This window comes from Lagenorhynchus albirostris, chromosome 7 (genome assembly GCF_949774975.1).
Source record: "Lagenorhynchus albirostris chromosome 7, mLagAlb1.1, whole genome shotgun sequence".
Lineage (NCBI taxonomy): Eukaryota > Metazoa > Chordata > Mammalia > Artiodactyla > Delphinidae > Lagenorhynchus > Lagenorhynchus albirostris.
This window is the reverse complement of record NC_083101.1, coordinates 58,617,290-58,644,863: the sequence shown is the minus strand read 5'-3', so window position 1 is coordinate 58,644,863 and position 27,574 is coordinate 58,617,290. Positions and strand designations below refer to the sequence as shown.

At 36.8% G+C, this 27,574-nt stretch overlaps 1 protein-coding gene across 1 annotated transcript in view; it reads left to right on the top strand.

The window, feature by feature from the left end:
* PTPRD (protein tyrosine phosphatase receptor type D) overlaps nt 1-27,574 on the top strand; it is a 523,277-nt gene that overhangs the window by 199,232 nt on the left and 296,471 nt on the right. The window contains exons 3-4 of the mRNA XM_060153475.1: nt 9,495-9,640; nt 13,019-13,160. Of these exons, the coding sequence (XP_060009458.1) occupies nt 9,495-9,640; nt 13,019-13,160 (288 nt within the window). The remainder of the gene's footprint in view (nt 1-9,494; nt 9,641-13,018; nt 13,161-27,574) is intronic.

Here is a 27,574-nt window from a genome sequence, read left to right as displayed (position 1 = left end):
CTGGACCACTGGCACGCCTTTCTAAAATTTGTGTTGCTAAGCCAGTGGTTACAGTGAGTGTCTTACACGAAAACAGATGGTCGGTCTTACTAAGCATGTCGATAGTTCAGAGAAGTTTTATGGCCCAGACACAGCGAATATAGAGGATTGTTTGTTTTGGTCATAATATCCCATGGCTGTATGTTAAATAAAAAGTTACGGTAGTGGGCTTCCCTGGTGGCGCAGTGGTTGAGAGTCCGCCTGCCGATGCAGGGGACGCGGGTTCGTGCCCCGGTCCAGGAAGATCCCACATGCCGCAGAGCGGCTGGGCCCGTGAGCCATGGCCGCTGAGCCTGCGCGTCCGGAGCCTGTGCTCCGCAACGGGAGAGGCCACAACAGTGAGAGGCCCGCGTAACGCAAAAAAAATAAAAAAAATAAAAAAAGAAAGAATGAATCACATATAGGAATGACGTATATGTGTAGGGATATAAATACAAGAATAATCACTAAAGCAGTTTTATAACACTAAAAAATTGGAAACAACCTAAATGTTTAACAGTAAATTAAAATATATCTATATGCTTTATAATATAAAAGCCTTTTCCATTTAAATATTTATTGACAGAAAATATATTCACAATATATTTTAAGTGAAGTGCAGGCTATAAAATAATCATACAGTATAATCTCCTTTTTTGTAGACGGTATATGTTAAGCAGACATAGAAAAATTCTTAAAAGCCATTCATCAAAACGATAACCATTAGAATGTTTTAAAATGCCTTCCTTTAATTTATTTATGTTTTCTAATTTACTTATAATAAAAATGTACAGTCAGAACAATAAAGTCAGTTTATTTTAAAAAAACTAAAAGTGGCAGAAAATAGGAGAGCTCTGTGGTAACAATGAGGTACAATGATATTCATAAAAGAGGTGAGATCCGTTGTATTACATTATACTTCATCTGAATTGAGTCCTACAGTAGGACGCATGAATCTGTGATTTGGAGATGCTGTATTTTGCCAACTTTTGACCTGGTATGGATCCATTAGTCTCCCACCATGTCACATCAGTATTTTGCCGTGTCAATGTATATTACTTGAAGTTTGTTTCTTCAGCTAATTTATCAAGCTCTAAGCAAGTATAATTCAAGTGGAAGCACAGTTATCATGTTTACAACAATATTATGCATTGTAAGTACTGAAAAGTGTATAGTCAAAGATTAGAGGGTATAGTACCTTGGAGAGCCTTTTATCACGTTTAAGTATGTATTGAACACTTACTATGTGCCTGGTGGGATTAGGAGTTACGAGATTTCAGAGATGACCAGGTCACAGATGCTTTTCTCAGGGTTCAGTTAATGAGCAGAGAGAGAAATACATATGTATAAAATATCTGTAATAAATGATAGACTGCTTTAACTCATAGGAGAGATACAAAAAGTATGATAAGAGAGTTAAAAGAATAGTGGATCTTATCCAGATGGGAGGATGAAAGAAAACTTCAGATATTTAATTTGGGATTGAAAAATGGGTAAATTCTATAAATTTTAAAATGTGGGAGAAGGCATTTTATATAAGGGAACAGCTTATATCAAGGCATTGATGCAGGGAATTATAGGTTCCTGATGGGCGATAGTAGAAACATATTTGGGAAAGTAGGTCCACAGCAGCTCTGAAAGGTCTTAAAACGCAAACGGGATTTCGGTTTATTTGGCAGCAGTTAGCTATTAAAGCTTGTTTGTTTGTTTATTTATTTATTTTGAGTGGAAAAGAGCTTTAATCATAGATGCGTTTAACAAAACCTGAAAGAATAAGAATGAAAAGGAAAAGAAGGGTTGGATCAGCAGTAATTTGTAATATCGATTGTAGCAATAAAAACTTGAAGTTAGGGTGACTGGAAGGGAAAGCACAGATATCATGATATTATTCAGTGATTCTCAATCCTGGCTGATCATTGGCATCTTCTGAAATTAATCACCCAGCCTCACCCACTGACTTTCAATTTTAATTGGTCTGGGGAGGGGTCTGAGCACCTATAGCTTTTTACTTTTTTAAGGTTCCCAAGTGATTCTAATGTCCAGCTTAAAGGGAGAATCATGGTCATTGTGAATAGACATTAAAAAACAAAGGGGAGGGGGACATATTAGAAGCAGAATCTATAGCACGTAATAATTGAATGATAGTGAGGCAAAGGCCAGGAAGACAAAGAAGAGGCTGAAGCGGCAGGGCTGAGTGTTAGGGAGAGTGGGAGTGCCACAAACACACATGGAAACTTAGGAAGGAAGTAGGATTGGGAAGGCAGATGGCATGGTGTGTTTTCAGCATAATGATTTTGAGATGTTACTAGGTAGTCTTTCAAACATTAGAAATGAGGACCTGGCATTGAGGAGAAGTTCAAGTGGGAGATACCTTTTCATTAAGTCAAGTCTCTTCCTGTCCTCTTTTCTTCCTTTCCTTTCTCCTTCTCCCCTTCCTTTCTGTGAGTATACATATCAATTGTTAGTCACCTTAAATATTGATAGTTATACAGAGGCATAGACATCTATTTATCCAATGGGAGAATGCTGTCGTAATCATTTTAGCAGCCGAGAATTGGGAGTTGAAGCCTTAATAAAATTAATGATCTACAAATAACTCAATTTCATTTCTGTCATACAGAGTGAAGTAAGTCAGAAAGAGAAAAACAAATACCGTATGCTAACACATATATATGGAATCTAAAAAAAAAAAAAACGTTCTGAAGAATCTAGGGGCAGGACAGGAATAAAGATGCAGACGTACAGAATAGACTTGAGGACACGGGGAGTGGGAAGGGTAAGCTGGGACGAAGTGAGAGAGTGGCATGGACATGAATACACTACCAAACGTAAAATAGATAGCTAGTGGGAAGCAGCCGCATAGCACAGGGAGATCAGCTCAGTGCTTTGTGACCACCTAGAGGGGTGGGATAGGGAGGGTGGGAGGAAGACGCAAGAGGGAGGAGATATGGGGATATATGTATACATATACTTGATTCACTTTGTTATACAGCAGAAACTAACACACCATTGTAAAGCAATTATACTCCAATAAAGATGTTAAAAAAAAACTAATGGTCTAGACATGCATAGAGTATGTTGTCAAAATGCCTTGAAAAGGAAGAGAGGAAATTGATGTCAAGAACTTTCTTGTCTTTTGCCATCAAGAACAAATTGAACTTATATGTAGAAAAATACAAAAGTATTCTACCATACTACACTTGGAACTTATGTGATTTATTTTTGAATTTTGTGGCTTTGATTTTTGTCTCTTGCCCAGGCATCACACTTTATGTATCCCTGATTTCAATCGGCTCCTGGAAGTTAGGAAAATAACTTCCATGCGCATTCTGGGTGAACTTTCTCACTTATCTAGTGAAAAATAATTGCTGTAATACAGCACAAAGTACTTACCAAACCCGTGAGAAAACAGCCAGTATACTTTTTATGGTTAAGTAAAACAGATTTGATTTGAAAATATACTATAAATTGAGTTGCACCATATTGTCTGTGCAGCATCTTTGTAACTTTCCATCTTCTAATTTAGCACAGTAAAAATATCAGGACTTCACAATTAGATCAAAAGTCCATGATTCACGCTAAACCTCAGTGAGCCTTCCTTCCTTTCTTTTTCCCGTTTTCTCCCTGACTCTTTCTTCCCTTCTAAATTTATGTAGTACTATAAAGCTTTCTAAAATTCTATAAAATAGGAGTAATGGTATACTCTTACAGGACTATGGAAAACACTGCATATAAGATATATAAAACATTTAGTCCAGTGCATGGAATTCACTGAAGAGTAGTTATTCCTTTATCCCATTTTGAAGTATAATGCTCCTGAAATCAGATTTTAAGGTTAAAAGATTGTGGAGTTGTATTAAAAAGAAAATATCATAGATGGCTCAAAAAAAGTCTGACTTTGAAGGTCCATCCTGGCCATGGATGTCAGAGGTGACCCTGTTCAGATTCCACGTGATAGGATAGATGTCCCCACAGGCCCGGGTTTATGTAGAACATCTGCCATGGAAACCAGTCCAGCCTGGTGTCTTGTGCCAGGATCCTGGCCCTCCGTACAGTTAAACATCAACTCTGGGACCTCCCCCTTCTTCCCTTGTCATGAGCCTGTACAGTTGTACTGCTATCTTGGGCACACTTTGCTACCTACCCCAATGAATCAGAACAGAAAATCCATCATCTACACAAACTTTGGCCGTTTTCTGTGTTTGGGGCAGTGGCAGTAGAGTGTGTTGTGACTGGACGGAAATGTAAACCCTGTGACAATAGCTCTTGTCCCCCTAAACCTTCAGACCTGGCCATGCCCTTAGCATCACTCCGGCTTCACCTCCTATGCTTTGCATTTCTCACCAACCTCCAGACCCCTGTTCCGGAGCTTCCCTTCAGAGCCCTCACCCTGATTCTTGCAGAAAAAGAAAGAACAGAGATGAGATCACCTGACATTCTCATAAATTCTACAGATAGCTTTTAGGGAGGAAGTAGATTCCTAAAGACAGGACTACCTATATATTTTTACGGAACATTTCCTCATCCTCTCCCTCAGTATTGTTTAATAACATTATTAACCTGCCCCTTTCAAGATTTTAAGTACATTATTGTGACAAATATCCCTTTAAAATCAAAACTCTCTGTTTAAGGAAATGTTAATCAGCTGAAAGAAACAAAGCCAAGTATTTACATGCTGTTAGTTTTGTTCCCAGTGCCACATATTTCCTTGATGTCTGCAGAAGTGGCTTATTCATTAGAATTAAATTAGGCAAACGGCACCATCATTTCATCTCTTCACTTTTGTAGCATGTGGTCCTTTCCAGGGACCTGTTTTAAGTGATTCTCAGTTGGCCAGTCAAGTTCCCACAAACCTGAGTCGTCTTCTTAACCTTTAAGAATTTCTCGTAAATCCCTTTCTTCCATGGATGCTACTAGTAGACGTCAGTGTTCTCCTCACTTTATGTCTAGTTCTACTTAATGTAGTGTACTAAAGGAAGGTTTTGTCTTTGAGCAGTTTGTTAAGGATGGTCAAAGGCAATTTGCTGGTCTTGGTACGTTCTGTCCCCTGAATTTAATCACCTTATGTGCTCTTTGGGCTTATCATCTTGTCTTCAGAAAGCCTAGCAACTTGAGACCTGATATGGCATCAAAATATTACAGTCATTGCATTAAAGATACTGTGCATTGCTCATACTCGTAAGAAGCAATCTAACCTCTTAGAAGGAAAAATCAATCAGCAGCCTATGGCTCCTCTCAAGCTGTGTAGGAAATAATAATCTACTTGATTCCTGGAGCTCCTGTCTGCTCTGTGAATGCATCCCGAGAATGCAGTCTTTGAACAGCACGTGAGCACGGCAGACACGTTCTAGAATATCCAGCATGCCTCTTTTCTGACTCATATGCATGTTTAGCTTCTCTATTTTCCATTTAGAAAATAGACTTTCCGGGTCTAACAGTAATCTGACCTCTGCCTGGCATTAGTTTAATAAAAGGTCATACTCCTTACCTGTCAAAACCAGCTTGAACAGAAATGCATTTTGCAGAGCACAATGTTGGCAGCTCTAGGTGGATAGCAATGGCAGTTAGCTACAATGATGGAAGGGTACTTATCTGAATATTGGTGACTGTAAAGTTTTAATGTCTTTTTCTCCGTCTTTATATTCCCGATAGTTCTTTATTTTCTTAAACCAAGCGTAATATTTATGGTTGTATCTCATGGGATAATCATGGGGACTTTGATTATTAAGACCCGAGGCTGTCCTGTTGTGTGACTGTGTAGTGGAAGTCTTTGTTTTATTCTTTTACGTGGGTCCTCTTCTCTTTCTTCCCATCTTCAGAGCATGACTTAAATATGGACATACCCTTGACAAAAGAAGGCAGAAGACTCATTTAGTTTCTTCTATTAAACTGAGATACAGACAAGGGGGAGTGGGTGCTGTGTGTTGTTAGACCCCTCTAGGAATGAAGATTCTTACTTGCTCCTAGCGTTTATTGGAATTATGTTTAGTCTTCTTTCTTTCTCATCTGTTTCCTTTGGCCATCTGCCTAGCATTGACAGCATCACAGTTAGCATCTGACTAGCCAAGATGATTATTTATGCAACAAACATGCTCACTGAAAGGATTTTACTATATCATCTAGAGTGTTAACCTTGCATCATAGAGTAATGGCACTTATCCTTTCCATGGTTTGGACTTGGTTGACAAATGTAGAAAAATTGACATCAGATCCCATAAGAAAGTCATGACTTTCTTGTCTGTGAAGGCTATTTTTTTAAAACATATATTTAGAAAAAAAATTAAAAATTAAAAAAAACCTGTGTGCAAATAATTGATATGCCTTTAAACAATGTAATGTGATCAATTTCATTTTTTGTGTTTGTTTTTAAAGAATAAATTTAAGGACCCTTTTTGGGCTGCTTTTTTGAAGAATACTGAGTCACTACAGTGGGGTGTAGTGGGATTTAGAAAAACAGTCCCAGATCTGAAACAGATCCTAATTGGTTATTTCAATAAATTTTCCACAGTTCATTAGGTTAATTCTATTACTTGACTTCATCTTCAGAAATAAAATCCTTACAGGACTCTACTCAGTACTCTGTAATGACCTGTATGGGAAAAGGATGGAAAAAGAGTGGATATACATATATGTATAACTGATTCACTCTGCTGTACACCCGAAACTAGCACAACATTGCAAATCAACTATACTCCTATAAAAATTTTTGAAAAGTAAAATTATCAATTAAGTTTAAAAAAATGAAAAGATCCTTGCAGTAGCATCCGGTGGTTATATCTTTAAACTTGTCAGTGTTTGCATGAGAACTGTAAGGTATGACCAGAAAATGAAGATAAAAGAAAAACACATCTGAACATTGGAATGATAGTTGCATCCCTTTTTGAGAACATGGGAACTTGCCTCCTATGCTTTCCACTTAGAAATAAGACTTCTAGGTTTTACATTAATTCGACTTCTTACTGTCCCCACTCAGTATTTAGGAAGCACTTTCCCGAGTAACTGTTGCCTATTTGCAGATTGTCAGAATCTCCAAATTTCCTTCATTCTTTAGGATGAGAAATAGGATACTTTCCCTTAAAAAAAAAATCCCAGTGCATCAAAAATGGCATCCTACCTTCTTTGTTTATTTAATTTCTGATTAGTACATAGTCGTCTTATGCAACAGCCCTCCTCCCAGTCCATACATTCTTGTGAGAAATTTCAAAACAGAACTTAAATGGGAAGCTGGGTTGTTAAAATTCATTTTCCTTTAGGGTTGACAATTTTTAAGCTATGGACTTTAAAAAGGAAAGTACCTAAAAATGACAGTGCTGTACCACTTAAAATAGCAATGCAATACATTTTGTTTTTCCAGGGAAACTCCCTAGGAATTTTAATTTCATAATTATAATTTCCATTTAGATGCTGACAAGCGAGTAGTTATTATCAATTTGCATTGTTTGCAACAGCAGAATGAAAACCATAAAAAACTTTTAATATCTTTTTTGTTTGTGACAGAAAAGTGACATCAGTGTACTGCGTATTTTATTCCTCTCACTGTTAATCAATTTCAAATCATTTTAAACATTGCTCACAGTTCTGGTAATCATCCAGTTTGTATTGCTACTCTGAGATGCTGTTGGATGTGATATCTAGCAACATTTTTAGAGCCCACTTTCGTTCCTAGGATTTCTGAACAAACAGGTACCTGGGTTTTCACCAGTTCTACTAACACCAAGTTGAATTTCCTGATGAAGTGGAGACTCATTTCCCAGCATCAGCATTACAAAGATACCACTCACCTCTCTTCTCCCTTCTTTCCCTCATCGTGGAAGTTAATACCTTAAAACTGGAAGGGATCTCTGCAAAATAATTTATTTCACATTTCATATTTTTACAGTTAAGAGATAGGAAAGTTAGGCACCCCCTCAAGATGTTACACATACAAAATGGTGGAGCTGAGAAGGAAATCTGTCTTCCCTGACTCCAGGAAAATCAAGATGAAGGTCAGGACACACACCATCAGGCCAGCAGGAGCATCACAGGGGAAGCATGAAAACAAGGCGGAGAAAATACTGGTGATGAGCAAACAATGATGAACTTTGCTATTTTCTTCTTACTTAGAATCTAAGGATAGTTTTCAAAATAAACTTTAGCTATGGTTACTAAATCCTTGTTTCAATGACCTATCACTGAAAACTGGCCGGAGGCAAGAGAAACTTTGTAATAGGGGTAAGAAAATAGAAAATAAAATGGGAAAGTAAAATGTTTTTGAGTTTAAAAAATGTCCAACTGTAACTTAATTGTCAAAACTCAAAGAAGCAAGAAAAATGTGAAGAGTAGGAAAAATAATTAAAATACCTTCTCCCAAACCACCATCGTTAATGTTTTAGCATATTTTGTCCTATCCTTTTTGGGGTGCATTTTTCTTTACCTGATATCTCTCATCTGTAATTTTGTGTGATGCTTTTGTGGCTTACCATTGAGTCATAAGTATTTCTCGTGGCATATAATAAAAACTTTATAATTACAACATTTACTATTTGTATGACGTTCCATCATTATGCCAGTTTATCTCACCATCAATTCCTATAATAATTGATGTTTTGAGTACTTATAATCTTTGTAAATAAAATATATGGTTAATATCTTTGTCCATAAGTATTTGTCTACATTTTATATAATTTTCATATAATAGATTTCTAGATCCGGAAATACCAGGTAGATAACAAGCAGGCTTTTAAGAGGGAAAGTGTATGTTAGGAACATTTAAAGGAGACAGAGGACATTTCAAAAACCTCCAACTGTTAGCGTTTCGTCCTTAGGAATCTTGAAGTCTACATCTTTCTTTACAGAAATTCTTTTTATTGCTATGACTTTGGAGGCTTCTTGACTCATCTTTTTATGCAGATTGTGGAGTTCAGTTGAAAGTAAGGCAGCACACAATATCTGGGTTAGAGTCACTTTACCATATTATCCTATTTCTATTTCTTGCCAAACCGTCTAACTCAGGGCTGTATTTCTTGTCTCTTTAAAATTTCCTAGAATTTCTCTTAAATGTCACTAATTTTAATAGTGGCACTGCTGCTTTCTGGCAATGTCCTGATAGCGGCATCAAAGCAAAGAGCTAAAATTTTACTCACTTTGATTGATGAGCTAATTTTGTTACAGAGGACAAATTGGATTTTTTTTTAATACTGGTAGTAAAAATTAATGTGTGATGTTGCTTTACAAATGTTATTGCATCTCTGCCATAATACGGATTTCAGCAATAAAAGCACTAGCAGATAACTTCACCAGAGAGTTACCTCCCTCCCCTTTTAACTACCCTCAAATGTAAAAGGTGCTTTCCTAATTTTATAATCCTTGTATATGTGTAGGGATGTATGTATTGACCGAAATAGGGTTGAGGGCTCTGGAGAGAGCAGTGGCAGTGGGGTAATAGTCTGTGTTTCCACTTTCCATCTAATTGTGATGTTTATTTCTTTTTATTTCAGCACCTCCAAGGTTTACACGAACTCCCGTTGACCAGACAGGGGTCTCTGGTGGAGTTGCCTCTTTCATTTGCCAAGCGACAGGAGACCCAAGACCTAAAATTGTCTGGAACAAAAAAGGAAAGAAAGTCAGCAATCAGAGATTTGAGGTATTAGGTCCATTGTTCTGTTTCTCTGGGGGAAGAATGTAACTGCTGAATTTTTGGTTTGTATGTTACTTGCTTGTTTTTCTCTGATACAAGATGTTGTAATCACTGAGATATGCCATTCCTTATGTTGTATGTGATGGAAAACTTCACTCTAGATGGCTTCAGCTTTTTTAAAAAAGGGAATTTGGGGATTCAGATGACTGACTTTTGTCGTACTTGTACGAGGGCTCAAACAGTGTTCTTAGCATCCATCTGTAACCTCATCCTCAGACTGCTTCCCCTTAAGATGGCAAGATGCAGTCTCACATCCTCCCACATCCGAGACTAGAGGATGAGTGAGAGCTTTCTGTGCTATTGGCTCTTATTGAGTTTCGTGTTCATCACTGAACCAGTCTGTGTGGACAGCTGGATGGTACAGACTAACTCGTTTATGTTAATCAGAATCTACCTCAGTTACTGGGAATGAGATCAGTTTCGTCCAACCCCATGGCTTGGAATGAGGGAGTAGTGTTTTCCCAAAGGGAATTCAAGTTCCTGTTATCCGAAAGAAGGGGAACGGATACTGGACAGCAGATTTAGTTGTCCACTGTACTTCACACCTGTGTTTTACAGGTAGCATGGACTAGAAAGAGAACTTAGCTCCAGTGTGTTAGTGTGAAGAACTGCTCTGAAGGAAACATACCCAACCAGGTTGATAGTTGATAAACCTACTGATGAAGTCGACTTTGTTTATTCAGGAAAGCTTAGTGCATTGAAGATGATGATACATAATTCAGATATTATTTTGGGTGTTTTTAAGGAGCCTATGGTTTATAAATTTGCTCCTTCTGGAGGAGAAAAATAGGTGATAAGCTATTTAGAGAAAAATTGGAAGAAGCACACAATACCATGCCTGTAATTTAAGATATGAAGAGGATAGATTGATTTTTAGAGAGCACTTAGACCTCCAAACTGACCCAAAATGTGAAACTCACCTCCTCTTACCTGAGTTTCTGACTACTTTATAGCCTAATTCACAGTTTGGCAAATTAAAACAATTCCCAGTTAAATGAAACATAGCAATGACAAAATTCAGAGCATTGTGAGTTTATTCATTTTTCACCAGTTCTCAAAGAGCAGGAAATGGACCAAATGCATAAAGAGCATAATTACACTGGTGAAAATTGAAATCTGGCCTGTAGTTTAAAAATGGTAAGTTTAAAATTTTGTTTGAAGATCAGATACCTACAGTGATTTAAACATAAACAAAAAGAATATCTTAATCTTTGAGAAATATTTCCTACATTGTCATAGGAAATGATGTGTGTGTGACTTTTGGTGCACATATACTTTTTAGTTTATATGAAATTCACTTTTTTGTCAAAGAAGTTTGACATCATGCTTGCTAGTGATGATGGCTTCTTGACAAACTCTTGTAACAAAGTTTAAATTATAACAGTAAACATTTCAAAGCAGGAGGTCTGCTCAGTACATAATTCCTAATGAGAGTCAAATAAACATCCAGAAAAAATTATTTTAACACAAAGCGGCTACATCAAATAGTACTGAGTCTTGGGCTGTGAATCCTTCATATCTGTAACAGTATATTGTATTTTTTGGTTTCGCTAGTTTCTAAAGCCCATGAGAGTATGAGTGAGACTGATTTTGTTCCCTCTTCTATCTCCAGTGGCAAATATAGCATCTGGCCTAGAGTAGGTACATAATTAATACTGGGTGTTAAATCGGGTTTGCAAATTGGAGATTACAATATTAGCATCTAATGTGTATATTGTTTGTTGAAGAAAATAGGTCTAAACCCAGGAAGTAGTTCAGAAATGTAAGCATGCAATGACATGTAACAATTAATCAAAAGTTAAGAGAGTAGATCCTAAGAGTTCTCATCATAAGTAGAAAAACATTTCTTCTTTTATTGTATCTATATGAGATGATGGATGTTAGCTAAAACCTACTTTGGTCATCATTTCACAATATATGTAAATCAGACCATCGTGCCATACACCTTAAACCTTATATAGTGATGTATGTCAATTATTTCTCACTAAAACTGAAAAAAAATCAACATTTAAATTAGTATTAAAGATGTTTAAACCTTTCTCTACATTAAGCTATAGGATGCTCAAATATATATATATATATATATATTAATTATAGCATATTTGACAAAGATTCCAGTAGCTATGAAACTTTATTCTCCCGCGATGCATAGTGGATTCATTCTAAAGTGTGTGATATTTTTAATAGAGTTGAAAATAAATTGTGGTGCATTGAGAAATGGGATGTTTTGACTATCTCTGTGAATTTAGAATGTAAATGGGATGCGGAAAGGACTTGAAGTGGCCATATCTTAAAAACATTCAATCTCTTTTTTCCATATGTTGACACTTATATACAAAATCTGGGATTGATCATCTAGTAAATATATTTATAAAGCATTCTTAATTTATTCACAATTTAAGCACATGGATATATTATTCATAGGGAAGTGCAAAAAAAAAAAAACCCACCATCTCAGTGAACAGCTGGAAAAACACAGCAGAGTTATAGAAAAGACAGGTAGAGGACTCTACAGTTTTGTATGCATATTTATCAATATTATCAACATCATTTTTTAAAAGTATTACTTGAGTAGGTGACAAATACCTAACTGTTTCAAAGTAGAGTCCATAATGATAGTGAATTCAGGCTTACTGTTTAGGACATTAATTTTCTGCCTGGTGAAGCAAGCCTCCATTTTACAGCAAGAATGCCCTAAAAATGCAGAAAATGCTAAGCTCAAACAAATACTGGAATGATTTATGGCAAAATTAATGCATGCCATCAGTCTCTGGGGCTATGAAAGCCATCTCATTGGCTGCCTAAGTACTAGATTTATGCAGTTTCTCTTCATGGTTTGCTCATCTATACTGTTCAGGATGAGACATCTTAAACCAGAAGAGCTATCAGTGGTGGCATACATTATTTCTTCACCTTATCGTCCAGTTACTGAATGGATCCACATATGCATATGTGCTATCAGAGACAGAATAATTTAAGAAGTGTATCCATCATAGCAGCAAGTCTCTTACAAAATTAATAAAAAGGTCACATTGCCCTAGATACATATACTAGAATATTTTCATGATTAAACCCTGGATGGTTTTCTGTAGAGACAAGAAATCTACATTTTTGCATATGTAGTTTCATGTCTTTCCATTCTGCCTTATAGGATTCAGTACATTAGAGCAATTATTCTGTTTGATCACTGTATCAAAATTCAGTCTCAAAATGCTTCTGAGTTTATTCTGAGCCTAATGGCTGGTTCACCACTGCATTAAGAGATTTAGCTGAGAGGCAGATGATAGTAACAACACCTGTGACAGCTATTGTTTCCTCTAATAGGTAATAGAGTTTGACGATGGATCTGGATCAGTTCTCAGAATACAACCCTTACGGACTCCGCGAGATGAGGCAATTTATGAATGTGTGGCCTCGAATAACGTGGGAGAAATAAGTGTATCCACCAGACTCACAGTTTTACGAGGTAAGTATTCAAGTGCAAGGCTGCTGCTTGTGTAGTTGAAATTCTGTATCCCAGGTGTTCTTTTGTAGAATCATTGAAAAGACTACAGTTGTCATGACACTTAAATGGGAAATGAATTGAAGTAAAATACTGATTAGGGTCAAACTTTATTTAAATAGACAGAGGGTGCCTTCTCTCCTAGGACTTAAAAAATGCTAGTCAGGGAAAGGAAAGAAAGTCCCAAAGAAGTGCTGATTTCAAATGCCAGATACCATTTTGATTTTTGGTAAAGAGCCTTGATAGGAAGCAGGGTATGCTACTGTTTTGCATGTTAGCTTCACTTGTGTGTGGATTTTTCATATCTAGGTCAGCAACTACTTTTTGGAAATTACCAAAGCTGACATTGGTGTTTGCAAAATTAAAGGAATATCTACTACCTAAAGATGAGTTCTTATTAAGCAGAGGAATCAAGAACAAGAAAGGCACCTTTCTTCTTTATGTCCTAAAAAAGTGTTTTGTTTCAGTCTTTTATATTTCTTGAACTAACATCTGTTGATGCAAAGTGATTGGAAACAGTGTGTCCCCTTCTGTGTTTCCAGCTATGTGGCTTGTGCAATGTGCCCAAAGCATGGGATGACTTGCTAAATCTGTAGTACGGTGTATCTACTTCCAAGACTTCCTTTAGAATGACAGTGCTAGAGAATAATGGCTAGTGATTAATAATGCTCTGTTGTATTATATATATAATTCAATCTTTTGTATAGAGATAAGAATATTGCCTAATTTGGCTTGCGTCGTAGTTGACATTTCCAGACTAACCCTCTGTGCCTTTGTTTCTTTCTCATACACACTTGCATTTGTCTGTTTGTTTTGTATTCCTTTGAACTTTGCTTTGCTTGATTCCACAACTTAGTAAAATAGCCTTTCTTCCGATGAATGGAATTAGAAAGAAGAGATCATAATTGAATAATCTTAGAGGAACATATATAGAGTGAGAGCATTTCTCCTCCATTCCATCCCCCCCCACCCCCGCTTTGAGGCATGTATGTTTCTCTATATGTTTTATACAATCAAAAATGTTTTCTTTTAGATCTATTTAGTACCAAAATTAATCAGTCAATCTGAGAAGTCTAGAAAATAATATTTACATATACATCCTACACTGTGCTTTAAGTACTATAAAATCTTACTAAGTCTTTGGGGAAATATTGACCAACTGGATATAGATCTTTTAATTGCATGTAACAGAATGCTGCTTAAAAACAAACAAGTCAAATTTGAGCTACATTTCCGGCCATTATGACACACTGTGTTCATATAGGAAATTCTCCATCCCCCTGTAAACATATAGACATGTTGATAAAATATTTGAAAATACAATTAAATGTGTGGTTAGGTTTACAAACGTGAAAGAAATTTCCAGGTGCTCAAGTGCTTCGGATAAGAGATAATTTGTAATCTTATAAACCAAGGTAATAACCAAATGGACTATATGATTTAGGGCTGAAGTTTTAACTCTCCAGCAGGACACAGACCTATATAAAATAAGAGGAGCTAGATCAGCTTTCTGAACAAGGTAAGAATTCTAGCACTATTTCTGCAGTGCGATACTTAGAACCCAGAAGCTAACATAAAAGCTGGTCAGAAACGGTGAATCCCATGGAGTGTGGAACAGACAGTCATGTAAGGACTCACCCCACAGAGACATCACCACAGTTCAGGCCATACAACCCCAGATAAGGTCATTTATTCTCAGATGGGCTCATAGGCACCAGTTCTAAAGCATGAAAGCCAGTTCCAACTCATGAGGGACAGGAAGCCCAATCAGTGAGAGTAGAAATCATAGTCTGTTAACTATAGATAATTGAACTGTATGAATGGGTTTTAAAAGAAATGAATTCTAAATATTTGTAAAGGTAAAGAGAGGAGTAAAATCTGTTAGGTAAGAATAAGACTTTAGGAAAAAAAAGAGCAGTTAGTAGTTAGAAGTCAGATTTCGGAGCTGAAAGGGACCTTGGAGACTATGTTTATACATACTGTAATATGTATATATGTGGATATACATGTATATGTTCACATAAACTTAGATAAAAGGTCTGAAGATTGTTGAGTAATTTTGGGGGCCATTCATATAGGAAGCTAAATCAGATTCGCTGGTCTTCTTTAAAACTTTTAATCTTTGCTTATTCATGTAGTTTATAACTAATGCTATTATGTAGAAAACGTATTACAAAGATGCAATCAAGTAAAAGTTATTAGAAACTTTTTAGGTGTTTTCGCCTTCTGAGTTCCCGGAACAAACCCCTTAAAAGGAAACAGTGGCAGTCACTTGGGTTGACTTAATCTTTATGCATTTGAGGAAGGAATTAACAAGAAGTTGGAGGAAAATATCACTTTACATAGACATTCATATGGATTTATGTTTTCCTGCCTCCCAGTTGACTGAGGTCCTCCCATCTCATCTGCTTTTATCCAACTAGCTCCCACATAAAACAAATACATTTGAAAATTTTAATGTAATCTTGACTTTCTATGTGCATATCTGTCATATATAAGTACATTTGTATGAAAATTTATAATTCTAGTAGAGTACTTAAACCTTATTTTTTTAAGACTATGTTTAGCAATTTTGGAAATGTTTCATGAGAAAAACTCAAAGGTATTTTGGATAATGAAAAAGTAGTCTAAACATTACCTTAAAATAGAATATTTTTATATATCCTTATAGGATGAAATAAGTGGAGTTGGGAATTATCTTGTTTCCTAGAGTTACCTCTTTGTTTAAAATTTCTAAATAACAGTAATCCTGTTAGTAATAGTCTTTACAAATATCCCAGTGGTAAACTGACATTTCTAGATTATGAACGTTGTGAACAGTTAACTAGATGAATGTGAAGAGTTTCATTCCATAGTTGATGGGCTTCGTGCTCATTTTAAGTTCTCTTTTTCTTGCAAATCACATCGGCAGATACTCAAGCTCTCTGCTCTGCAGTGGATGGAAAATACTTTGCACTTTTCATCCATACCCATCGTTAGATGCCCATTTTGTCCACATGGGTCGTTTACTTTTCACCCACTCTGCTGACAATGCCAACAATGTACCAGCTGTCACGATGGGCTTTGTCTAAGTGGACTGGATGGAGATCACTAATTTATTTCACACAGGCCACTAGAGGACCTAATTAATTGGAGATTTAATCATCTGACCTGTACAGCTAATGCAGAAGACATTGAAATAATACTCTGACCACCCATGTGCATTGAAGGGAGTACTTCAGGGAAAATCTTCCCTGTGTAGCTCGTTTCAAATTACCCTCGCTCTGAAAAACTGTTTTCATAAGGAAAGATAACTACAAGCTCGGGCTGAACATACCCTGGAATGAGATATTTGAGCAATTACCATTTATACGCTGTAGGCTGCAGTTCATGGAAGAAGTAGTGGGAGAAGTGGGGTTGAATGTGGTACTTATGGCCTCCAGGTCACTTAAAACTTTTTTTGGTTGCCCTGCCTGTGGAAACACAAGAACATACCATCTCCGTAGTTCTATAGCACTTAAAGGGGCTGAGCATAGTTGGCATACACGTTTCCCTTCTACTGAAGGCCTTTAAGTGAAGGCCTTCACATCTCACTGAGTGGTTATTAAGGGTTGAGTCTTACCTAATTGTGGGATTCTGCTAAGGCCTTTGATTTGATATTAAGCTTTCAGTGAAGGGCAAAGTATAGGACCAGAGAGGGTGTTTTAAGAAGAGTGATTATCATCCAGATGGAATTGGTTCTTTCTGAATCTTTGGTTCACTGGCCACAGTTTCCTCTTGTCTAAAGGTATTACATTACTTGTAAATGTATGATAACTGGGGATGAAAATGTTCTCTCAGATATATCTTGTCCACCACTGGACAGGGAAAATGAGATATCACCTTCCATAGACTTTTCTTTCCTATAAGAGTCCAGGAGCATCTGCCTGTTTTAGACAAGTAGAAAGACAAGAATCCCCTTTTCTTGGGACTTCCCTGGTGGTCCAGTGGTTAAGACTCTGCGCTTCCACTGCGGGGGGCACAGGTTCGATCCCTGGTCGGGGAACCAAGATTCCATATGCGTATGCTGTGCTGCATGGCCAAAAAAAAAAGAAGAAGAATCCCTTTTTCTTGCTCACATGACTCCCCCTCTCTAAGAGAAAGTTCTAGAAAAATTTAGTCAACTTTGTCTCTGATAGTCTGAGATGTCTAAATGTCATGTTTCTTGAATTTAGGTGTTTTTTTTAGGTAGTAATCAGAAAATACACATTTTATTGTCATCCAAAACAGCATGTACTATGTCATTTTTCTAAGTTTAGTGGATTATCTTCTGAGACTTGCCCATTCTGAAATAACACTGATCCCCAAACCAGCACGAGCATTACCACAAGAAAACAGAGGATGATATATACCATTGTTGCTGTTATCTTCTAGCTTGTTCCTAGAGCACAGACAAAGTCAAATTGTTGTCAACAAAAGATAGCTGACCAAACAGACAATTGAGTTGCCTAGTTTCACAGGTGTACCTTATGAAATGGCACTTATATTTGAGGATCTACTCCACATACTTGCATCACAGTTTATGAATAATCACCATCAAGACAAAATACACAAAGTCCTCAAGTCCAGGTCTCCAGTAATTTGAGTTCCAGCTCTGGCTCTGTCCCACAATAGCTGTGACATCTTGAGCAAATCTATTAACTTCCCTGTTCTTTTAGTTCTTTATTTATCTTGGCGCCGTGTGCACAGGGAAGGCAGTGAATTGGTGATCACTCAGATCCCTGCTTTCTAGCTTTCTGTGATTTGGTGACATGCTTATTTCAACAAGTCAGTTCTTGCAAGATGGAAAAAAGATGCTCCCTGCTCCCTGAAGGTGACTGTTACTGATATAGTAAAACACACAGTGAGCAGTTGGATGAGACAGAAAAGGCATTTCACTGGGAAATGGAGAGAAATGTTTGCATAATATGTCTGTTTCAAAAAAAAATGTAAGCCATTATAGCAGTTGTTTAAAAAACAAAAACAAAAACAACTTTTACCATCTTTCAGGGAGAAGGCAGTCAGCTCTCTCTGCCATCGTGCACTACCCTGTGATCAGAATTAGCATGTTCGTTACAGTCTCATTTTATTAATGCCTCTTTTTGAAGATGAACACAGTTGTCCCTGCTGTGAAAATGGTACTTTGCCGTTTATGTTATAAAATGGTCTCGGCTGGGGATCCAAGCTAGGAACATTAAAGAACAAAGCACAGCTGCTTGACTGTCGCACAAAAGGATTTTTAGGAAAGACTGAAACAAAAGGAAGGATGGCCAACACAGAACAAACTTGCTGACAATTACGGTACCGAGTGAAGATTCTTTGAAAAGGCTTATAAAATAGTTGAGTACTTGGAATACATTGATACCAACACGATAAAGCCTTTCTGAGTACTGCATTTCCATGCTGAAAAGAGCTGGTGGTGGGCAGAGCCATATAAGTAAACAGAAACTTCTGACTTTCTGTAGTACTTACAAATAACTACTCTTTAGGTGTCAGTGTTGACAAAGGCGGGAGCCCATGTGAACAGTTCCGTGGAGACCCTAGTGCGGAGAAACATCAAAACTTATTATATTTCGGAGAGTGAGCGTGTGTGAGCTGAGGCTCTGAGTGTTCCCTTGTGATCAGTCTTTTAAGGACCTTCCTGTTGATGATGCATGTTGCTTTTTTTTAATCATTATCACTTGTTTTTCCATGCTGGGGTTATGTCTTAAAAGGGCTCAGAGAGAATGAGTGCACTTGTGAATTACTGCATTTAAGTGAGAACAGTTTTCTACTTTAGGCTTCATATTATATTATTTAAGATAATTTTAAAATGAATATTGAGTCGTGTGAGTGTTTACTGTTGATTGATTTGTTAATGGAGCCGTAGAAATGTCGAGCTGGGAGGGAATTTGGTGTACCGAGCCAAATCTCTTACGTGTTTGATGGAAGAAACCAAGGTCCAGAGAGTTTGAAACGATTTTTTTCTTGGTCATACAGCTAAGATTTCCTTTGGGTTTTACCCAGTCAGAAATAACCCCTGCCGTATTATGTTGTGACAATGTATTCTAGCCCTTCAGATACTCACTTACGATGCATAAGACATTGTCCAGGAAGAACTATGTTCTTCCAGCTCACCACCCACAGACAAGCGGAGGTGACCGAAAACAGTGCTGTTGTGCTATGGGTGTGCAAAGTGGAAAAACTCCACCATGATGATGCATCATGGGAGAGAAGAGGTCTCTGTTGAGGCTTGAAGACTATGTAGGGTTTTATCAGGCAGAGCTAGTGTGAGAGACTGTTAGGGATAGAGAAAGTTTCATGAACCTGATTATATACACAGGTAAGAAATTGCTAAATATTTGACGGTGGGTGTGGGTGGTATATTAGGGCTCTCCAGAGAAATGGAACCAATATAAGTATATGCATATTTATACTTTTTTTGTTTATATATGTAAAGAGATTTATTATGAGGAATTGGCTTCTACTATTAAGGAGGCAGACAACACCCAAGATCTGCAGGGTGAGTCAACAAGCTGGAAGCCTAGGAAAGCTGATGGTATAGTGTGAAGACTGGCAGACCCAGACTTGAGACCCAGGAAGAGCTGATGTTTCAGTTTGAGTCTGAAGGCAGGACTGTGCCAGTATCCTAGTTTGAAGGCAGTTGGGCAGGAGGAATTTTTTTATTTGGGAGAGGGTCATTCTTTTTGTTCTATTCAGGCTTTCAGCTGATTGGATGAGGCCCCCCTCACATTAGAAAAAACAGTCTGCTTTACTGGGTCTTTTGATTTAAATGTTAATCTCATCCCAAAACACCCTTACAGTGACACCCAAAATAAGGTTTGACCAAATGTCTGGGCACCTTGTGGCCCCAGTCAAGTTGAACATGAAATTAACCGTCACAGGTAGGTATAAGCAGTAGTTGCTCAGAATAGAGTAGAAGTTAAAAGAGTAGTAGTAGAAGAAAAGGAGGTTGGGACATACTTCATTGGCCAAAGAGATTAAACTACACAAGTGAGAAATCATGTGACTAAGTTAGTATTGACCATCTCTATATGAGTTGAAATTTGCAGAGGTTTACTAAAATACTGAAAGTAACATATCAAACAATTCACGGTGCTTTATATACAATTGATGTTTATATTTTAAAACTGGATATTTGGTTGACTTTCATTGATAAAATTTGAACAATTTTTAAAAATTCAACTTTCTGGCTTTCAAAATTAGTTTTATTTTAAGCTACTAATTAAGATGTAGTTTTCAAAGTTGTACATGCATAATTTTGGGGGGATTTAGGGCATAGATATACCAAATGCCTCATCTAGGGTTTAATTATGAAAATCCTAGTTATATAGCTCCTTAGAAGAGCAAGTAACTTATTTTATCTTACTAAAAAACAAGACTTGTGAATTAATGCCACATTAAACACAAATATGATGACATACATCCTAGTATTCTTAACATATCTTATTAAAGATAGCAGGAGAATTTAAAGACTGTCTTACCTATGATCTTTCTAAATGAGCTTGTGTTTTAATTTACATTTCAGAACTTTCCATGCCCTTATTTTTTGTATCTTTAACATTTACCCTTGATTTTTAAACTTTATCCTTGCATTAAATATGCATATATTATTTTCACACAGTGGATTTTTTTTTTTAACAAGTAGATTTTGGCCACAAGGTAACCCTATTAATTTTTTTTTTCCTCACATACGTGATGATATGTGTGTGTTCAGGCAATAAAATTTGATCTCAGTTTGGGTTTTCCTAGAAGAGAGCCTACATGTTTTCAGAATATAGCACCAAAATAGCTGTTTAAAAGAGTGAAACTGTGTTTCATTAGTGAGACTAGCAAATTATTATTACAACTTTCAGATATTTTCTATCCTTCTAAGTTTGTATGAATACTTCTTTTTGTTTGAGTATTTGTTTAATTGCATGGGTAACCACAGATCAATCAGACAACTAGAAAATTAAACATAATGGGAAAGTATTAGCTCATAAGAACTTGATAGCTTTTAGTAAAGTTGATTGTTATTTATCAATACTTACACCTTGTATAGTTAAACCAAAAATTCTGTTTGGGAAATATATTTGCATATATATGTATGTGTACATATATATATGTTTTATACATGCAATGTATATAGTGTAGTATGTGTGTGTATGACATGTTGGCTTCGTAGCACTTTGCAATATGTGAAATTATATTCTTTATTTCTTGAAACTTTTATGTTTCCCTCCCCCCTTTGCCTATAAGCTCCATTATATTTTTCTCTGGCCTAGAAATGTTCCCAGCTTTTATTGGGCACCCAACAAATATTTGTGAAATGAATGTATACATATAAAGAGGGGTATATAGATATGGTTATGTAAACACATACAGTGTATTGAGACCATTTGAGCAGGAATTTATCTCACTCTACATATAATGGACAAAAGTGATCATTATTTCATTAGTCACTGTAGGATGGAGAGTGTGACTGAGACCCAGAAAATCAAGGCAAATGGAATGAACACTACAAAGAGAGGTAGTGAAACAGAGGGAACCACAATGGAAAGAGAATGCTCTTTGTAGCTAGATAGACATGGGTTCCTATCAGTAGTCCACTGTTTCTGACCTATATGGGTTTAGACACATTACTTATGTCTAAACTTGAAGCTCCTTATCTTTAGATGTGGCACAGTGACTCAGATATAAAAGTTGCTGCCTTCTCCCATTATCCGTTTGAAGCTGAGCTCTTTGGTTTGGCCCTCTTGTCCACTGCTGAATCCTCAGCGTCTGGAATAGTGCCTGTCTATGGTGATGGGAAAAAGGGTAGGACTGACAATTCTGGGAAAGTTTTCTGTGCCTTATAAAACATTGCTTAGTCCAAAGGACTGAAAATCAGCTTTTCACATGGAAATAAGGTAATATGAGAGTCTGAAAATATACATGCATTGCCAAGTTATTTGGAACAACTGAAGATCATTTATTGGTACAATGCTCTCTAATATGCAATATCTAAGAATTTTAACTTCTTTTTTTCCCCTAGTACATTTGCGCTTAATGTTGTGTTAACACACGTTCCCATAGTCTTCAGAATTCTTGTACATTAGGACCCGATAGTCAGTTGCTTGGACCGCCTAGGTCAAACTAAGGTCATACCTAAAATGGGATTTCTGTTCTATTATATCTGGACTGTCCCAGATCACAGAATAGATAAAAACCATTAATTTTTTTAACGTCTTTGAAAATGCAGCATCATTAGTTATGTATTTTAGAAGAAGTGGGAAAATCTCATATATTGTTTCAACCTTTAAAGAGGTAATGGAAAAGGATTTTTGTTTGTTTTCTTCTTCCAGTTATGCTACTGCCTTGGATGTAGGAAGTGAAAAAAGGTGTGGTTACGAGTTCGGGTTCTGCCAACAGATGTCTGAGTTCAAATCCTAACTCCGCTGTTTGCTCTGTGGCTTTACTCACATTTCTCTTAAGCTTTAGCTTCTTTGTTTGTTAAGTAGAGATAATAAGGCCTATTGCCTGAACTTGAGAGGGTGATTCCAGGAGATGATCCACGTAAAGCTTTTAGCAAAGTGCCAGGCACTCAGTTAATGTGAGTCATTATGGAGGATATCGTTAGTCTTACCAATACGATTACTACCAGTAATATTACAATTATCAATAATTCATTTTAAATTATTTTGATTAAAGGGCACTGCCGTATTTGTAAAGCAGAATTTTCTGGCACAGGCAGAGCCATCTCTGTAAGGCCAGGGAAACACATACTTTGTAGTCATTAAGTTGTGCTGCCTTGTCCACTAATAATTCTATGGGCCAGATGCATGAGCCACCAATTGGCTACTGTGGGTTCCACAGAGTATTTAAAATTTGAATGTCATCCTGACATAAGTGATTAGGGTGTGTACTTAAGAGAAAATGAGAGGAAGCTTTTCTTTTATCCGCTACAGAGTTATCTCCCATACTTAGAGTAAAGTGTCATGAAGGCAGGACTTTTCTCTGCTCAAGACTGAGCACCCTGCACAGTGCTCAACATGTTATAAGTTTTCAGTAAATATTTGTTGATTGAGTGAGCAAATGACAAGTTTAACAAAGGCATTTCTAAATATTTTTTCTTCCAGAACTACTTCATGTAAGGTTTTATTTTTAAAAATCAGAAATAACAGAATGTATTGCTTCCACATCAAAGATAAGCACACAGTGCATGAGAAGCAATTTGTATTAAATTCATGAATTTATTCATTTGATAATATGGTTCTCCCTATGCCAGGGATTGCGCCAAGTGTTGGGACTAAAAAGATGGAAAAGACATTACCACCACCTGCCTTCAAGGAAGCTACAATCTCTGTTTGACAGAAACCATAATTTTGGTCAAAACGACAAGGCAGTTATACATATATACTGTCATTGGGGATAATGAGGTCTATTTTTAGAGGTGTGCTCACAGTAATTCAGCTTACGCCTTTCTAAGTTAGTACTTGCATAAGAAGGACTAATGTCTCCTTGAAGATTCCATCAATATGACAGTAAGGTTTGTTGAAATGTAAAATGTGTTTGACGTATGACGCCTCAACTGACAGAAAAATTAAACTTGCCTTTTTTTCCTGATGAGTAAAAATGTTCTGAGGGAAAATTATATTTTATCCGTAGAAAGATTTGGGATATACTTTGCTTGGGTTTTGAGAAAATATGATGCAATAAAAAGCTTAAGTAATTACCTTCAAAGTAATATTCCCATTTGTTTCTCTCCCAACTAATAGTAAAAGGAGTTTTTATTTCAGCACCATTTTTTATGACTATTTTTTGCTCTGGGTGGAAATGACAAAGCATCCCTAAATAGGAAATGATTTTAATGTGTACTAATAAAATACCTTAAAACATCTTCTTCCTCAGACAACTTCCTTAAACAAAATTAATTTTCATAATGAAATATTTATTTATTAAAAAAAAATGGAAGTTCAGGTGCTTCTACCCTTGAGGAAAATCCATTAGTGTATACTTCAAAACAGGAACATTCTTAGATCTGTTACTTCCTAAGGCCTAACGACTTGGGTTAGAACCCTGTACCCTAAAGAACCTTCTGTTTACACTTGAGTTTTATGCATGTCATAGTATCTTATGATGATAGATCTGAATTTCCAGGTATTGCCAAGCCTGTTATAAACTGACATCAAGTGCTACAGCGGACTTAACTGGGAGTCCCATTAATCTTTGTTGAAGATGCATGAATAAAGTTAGCACTTACCCACTCAACAGCAAATGGAAATCCCTTGTCTCAGCTTATCAACAGCTAAATCATTGCTGAGGAGGAAGAGTTCGCTTGGACTTAAATTATTCTTTGCAGTAATTTACCGTAAACCAGCTACAAAGAGGTAGGAGGACGTTCAGTGTTGCCCAGTAGAACTGGGGTTTAGCTAGTCTTGTCTTAATTTCGTATCAACATGTTTAAAAGATGGCTCTGATAACTCAAAAACAAACAAAATATGTTGATATGATATGTTTTAAAAAGCCGGACCAACTACATGCAAACAGTGTTGATTAAGCCCAGAGGCCATTCTTCTTGTGTCTTCCAGTGATGATTCCTTGGTGAAAGGCCCTCACCAAACCATCTCCGTGTTCTGGTGCCAGAAAATCTAGAGGGGTGTGGTGGAGGGGAAGTAATCTGATGTGGAGTTGAGGTAGAGACAGATTTACCCTGCAGCTAAGGAAACTTCACTGTCAAGGCCCTCACTTACCTGGTGCCTTCCAAAGCCCTGGGAGGGCCTAGTAGTATGTTCAGTTGATTGTATGTTTGTTTGTTTTTTTCCCTAAATTTTGCAAAAGTAGTATTTTTGCATTTGTTTTCATAAAGTAGACCTCTAAAATTTCATGTTTCAAGTGTTACAGAATCTAGATCTACCACTAAGATAAAACTAAGAGATATATGATTGATAAAGAATATTAATTGTGGATGTGAGTCTAACAGATGGTGGGATGAATGTCTTTCCCGACTCACTCTCCTTTGATCAGCAGACTTAAAAGGACTTTGCCAAATGTTTAAAATTCTGAGTCCCTACATTTATGGAGAGTATCTTAGCTTTGTTTGCTTCCTCTTCTGTTTAACATATAATGTGCTCATGGAGTGAACACATGCTGCCCTCTCCATAAGGATGGTTGTACGCTTCGCATAGGATCCCTCCCCCGACCCCCTGTTACCTGAACTTTATCTGGCTATGTTTTATTCCTCCATTCGAAAAGGCCAATTTTTCTATTGCTTCTCTTTCTATCCGAACATCAACACCAACACCATCACTGAAGCAAAATAGTCTTGTCTGCAAGACACTAATGGATTCATAATTTTTATTTTAATATAATTTAGTTATAAAGTTTAGTGTTATTATTTACAAAATTCATCAAATGAATTTCTGAGCTTATTCTCTGTGAGTGACATGTTGTCTTGTATGTCAGAAAAGAGACAAGGAGGAAGACAGGCATGGTTGAGGCTGCTTTTCTTAAAGAGTTTTTCTGTAAAATGAATATTTACAAGATCTTCAGATTTCTATTCTCACTGAGGAGACATCACAGAACCTGTTTACATTTTCATGTTTTACAGATATTGGAAAAGAGAAATAAGTAAATAAATACAAATAATAAAAGAAAAAAAAATTCCTGCACAATTAAGAATCACCAGGGCTTCCCTGGTGGTGCAGTGGTTGAGAGTCCGCCTGCCGATGCAGGGGACACGGGTTCGTGTCCCGGTCCGGGAAGATCCCACATGCTGCGGAGCGGCTGGGCCCGTGAGCCACGGCCGCTGAGCCTGCGCGTCCGGAGCCTGTGCTCCGCAATGGGAGAGGCCACAGCAGTGAGAGGCCCGCGTACCGCAAAAAAATAAAATAAAATAAAATAAATAAAAAATAAAATCAAGGGCTTTAAGTGGGACAACGTACCAGTTTCAAAGTTAGTATTAAAAAAAAAAAAGCAAGACTCAAAGAAGGCACATCTTTAGTTCTCTGGTTAGTTATTTCCTATTGAGTATGTTCTGTGCTAAAATTGCACTATCAGATGTGCCTTTTAATGGCAACTTTTGCAAAAGAGTCTGAAAATAAAGAAAAGAAACTAAATTTGCCCTTTTATGCAGGAGGATAGGTACACATAGAAATACCTGTTTTTATAAAAGTTTATTCACTCATTTTTATTATTTCATTGCTTCAATGACTCTTATTTTTCTAATTCAAACAACTTGGATCTTTTTGATCCTTTTAAACAGGAATGAAATTGGTATTGCTTATCCCATGAGAGTAGGTGTTATGTTTGACTTATCCATGCTTGTATGCACCTAGACAGGAGAGGTTACAAAGCATGTACTCAAATATTTGTTGAAATAATATGTCAGTAAATTTTACAATTTGGGACTGTCCAAGTGACATATCCAAAGTTGACTTCAGCCTAGTCATTAAGACTAGAAATAAATGACTTCCATATATCAGGTTTTGTACTTCCCTTTGATGTGCAGTCATCAGACATTTCTCCAAAATGATACTTCAGTTCCTTCTCCTGAGAAGTATAAACAATTTCACTTGCCTCTCAGCTCATAAGATGGGTGTTCCAGAGACCAGCCCTTATCAGAGGTACTGGGTAGATTTCTTCTTTCTCCTCTTCCTTTTTCCCCTCTTTCCTCTCTCTCTTCCTTCTTTCCACAAGTATTTTAGGTAACTGTTGTTAGTAGCCATCAGTTTATGCTACATCTCGTGACATCTGAGTTTCATGAATTCTCAGATGGAAGTATATTTATTTCTTTTATAAAGAGAGACTGTGTTAAAAAAAAAAGATTCTTCAACTATCTACAAAAAAGAAACAGACTCACAGACATAGAGATAAGACTTGTGGTTGTCAACGGGGAGGAGAGGAGGGAGAAGGATGGACTGGGAATTTGGGGTTAGTAGATGCAAACTATTACATTTAGAATGGATAAACAACAAGACCCTACTGTATATCAGAGGGAACTATGTCCAGTCTCCTGGGATAAACCATAATGGAAAAGAATATTAAAAACAGAACGTATGTATGTATAAAACTAATGTTTTAGACAAAAGTTATAGAAAGTAGAGTATGGTTGTGCTCATTGGGTGTTTGAATAAACATCATTTTATACACTGATAGCCCCCCGTTAGAGCATTACCAGCTAAATTACTTCTAAATAAGGAGGTGGCTGTGTCTGTGCCAGCCGCAATTCTGGATGTTTCAGATTAGCTGGTGAAGGTAGTCTCAGCAATATAGAAGACATAATCACTCCAGCAACATTAATAGCACACCAGAATTGTTAGCAGTTTTAGCCAGAGTAATTCAGAGCTCTAAGAATGAAACTGTCTAGACCCTCTGTAATAGTCTTTATCTTGCACGTGAAAGGTGGTTCTGGGTATGAG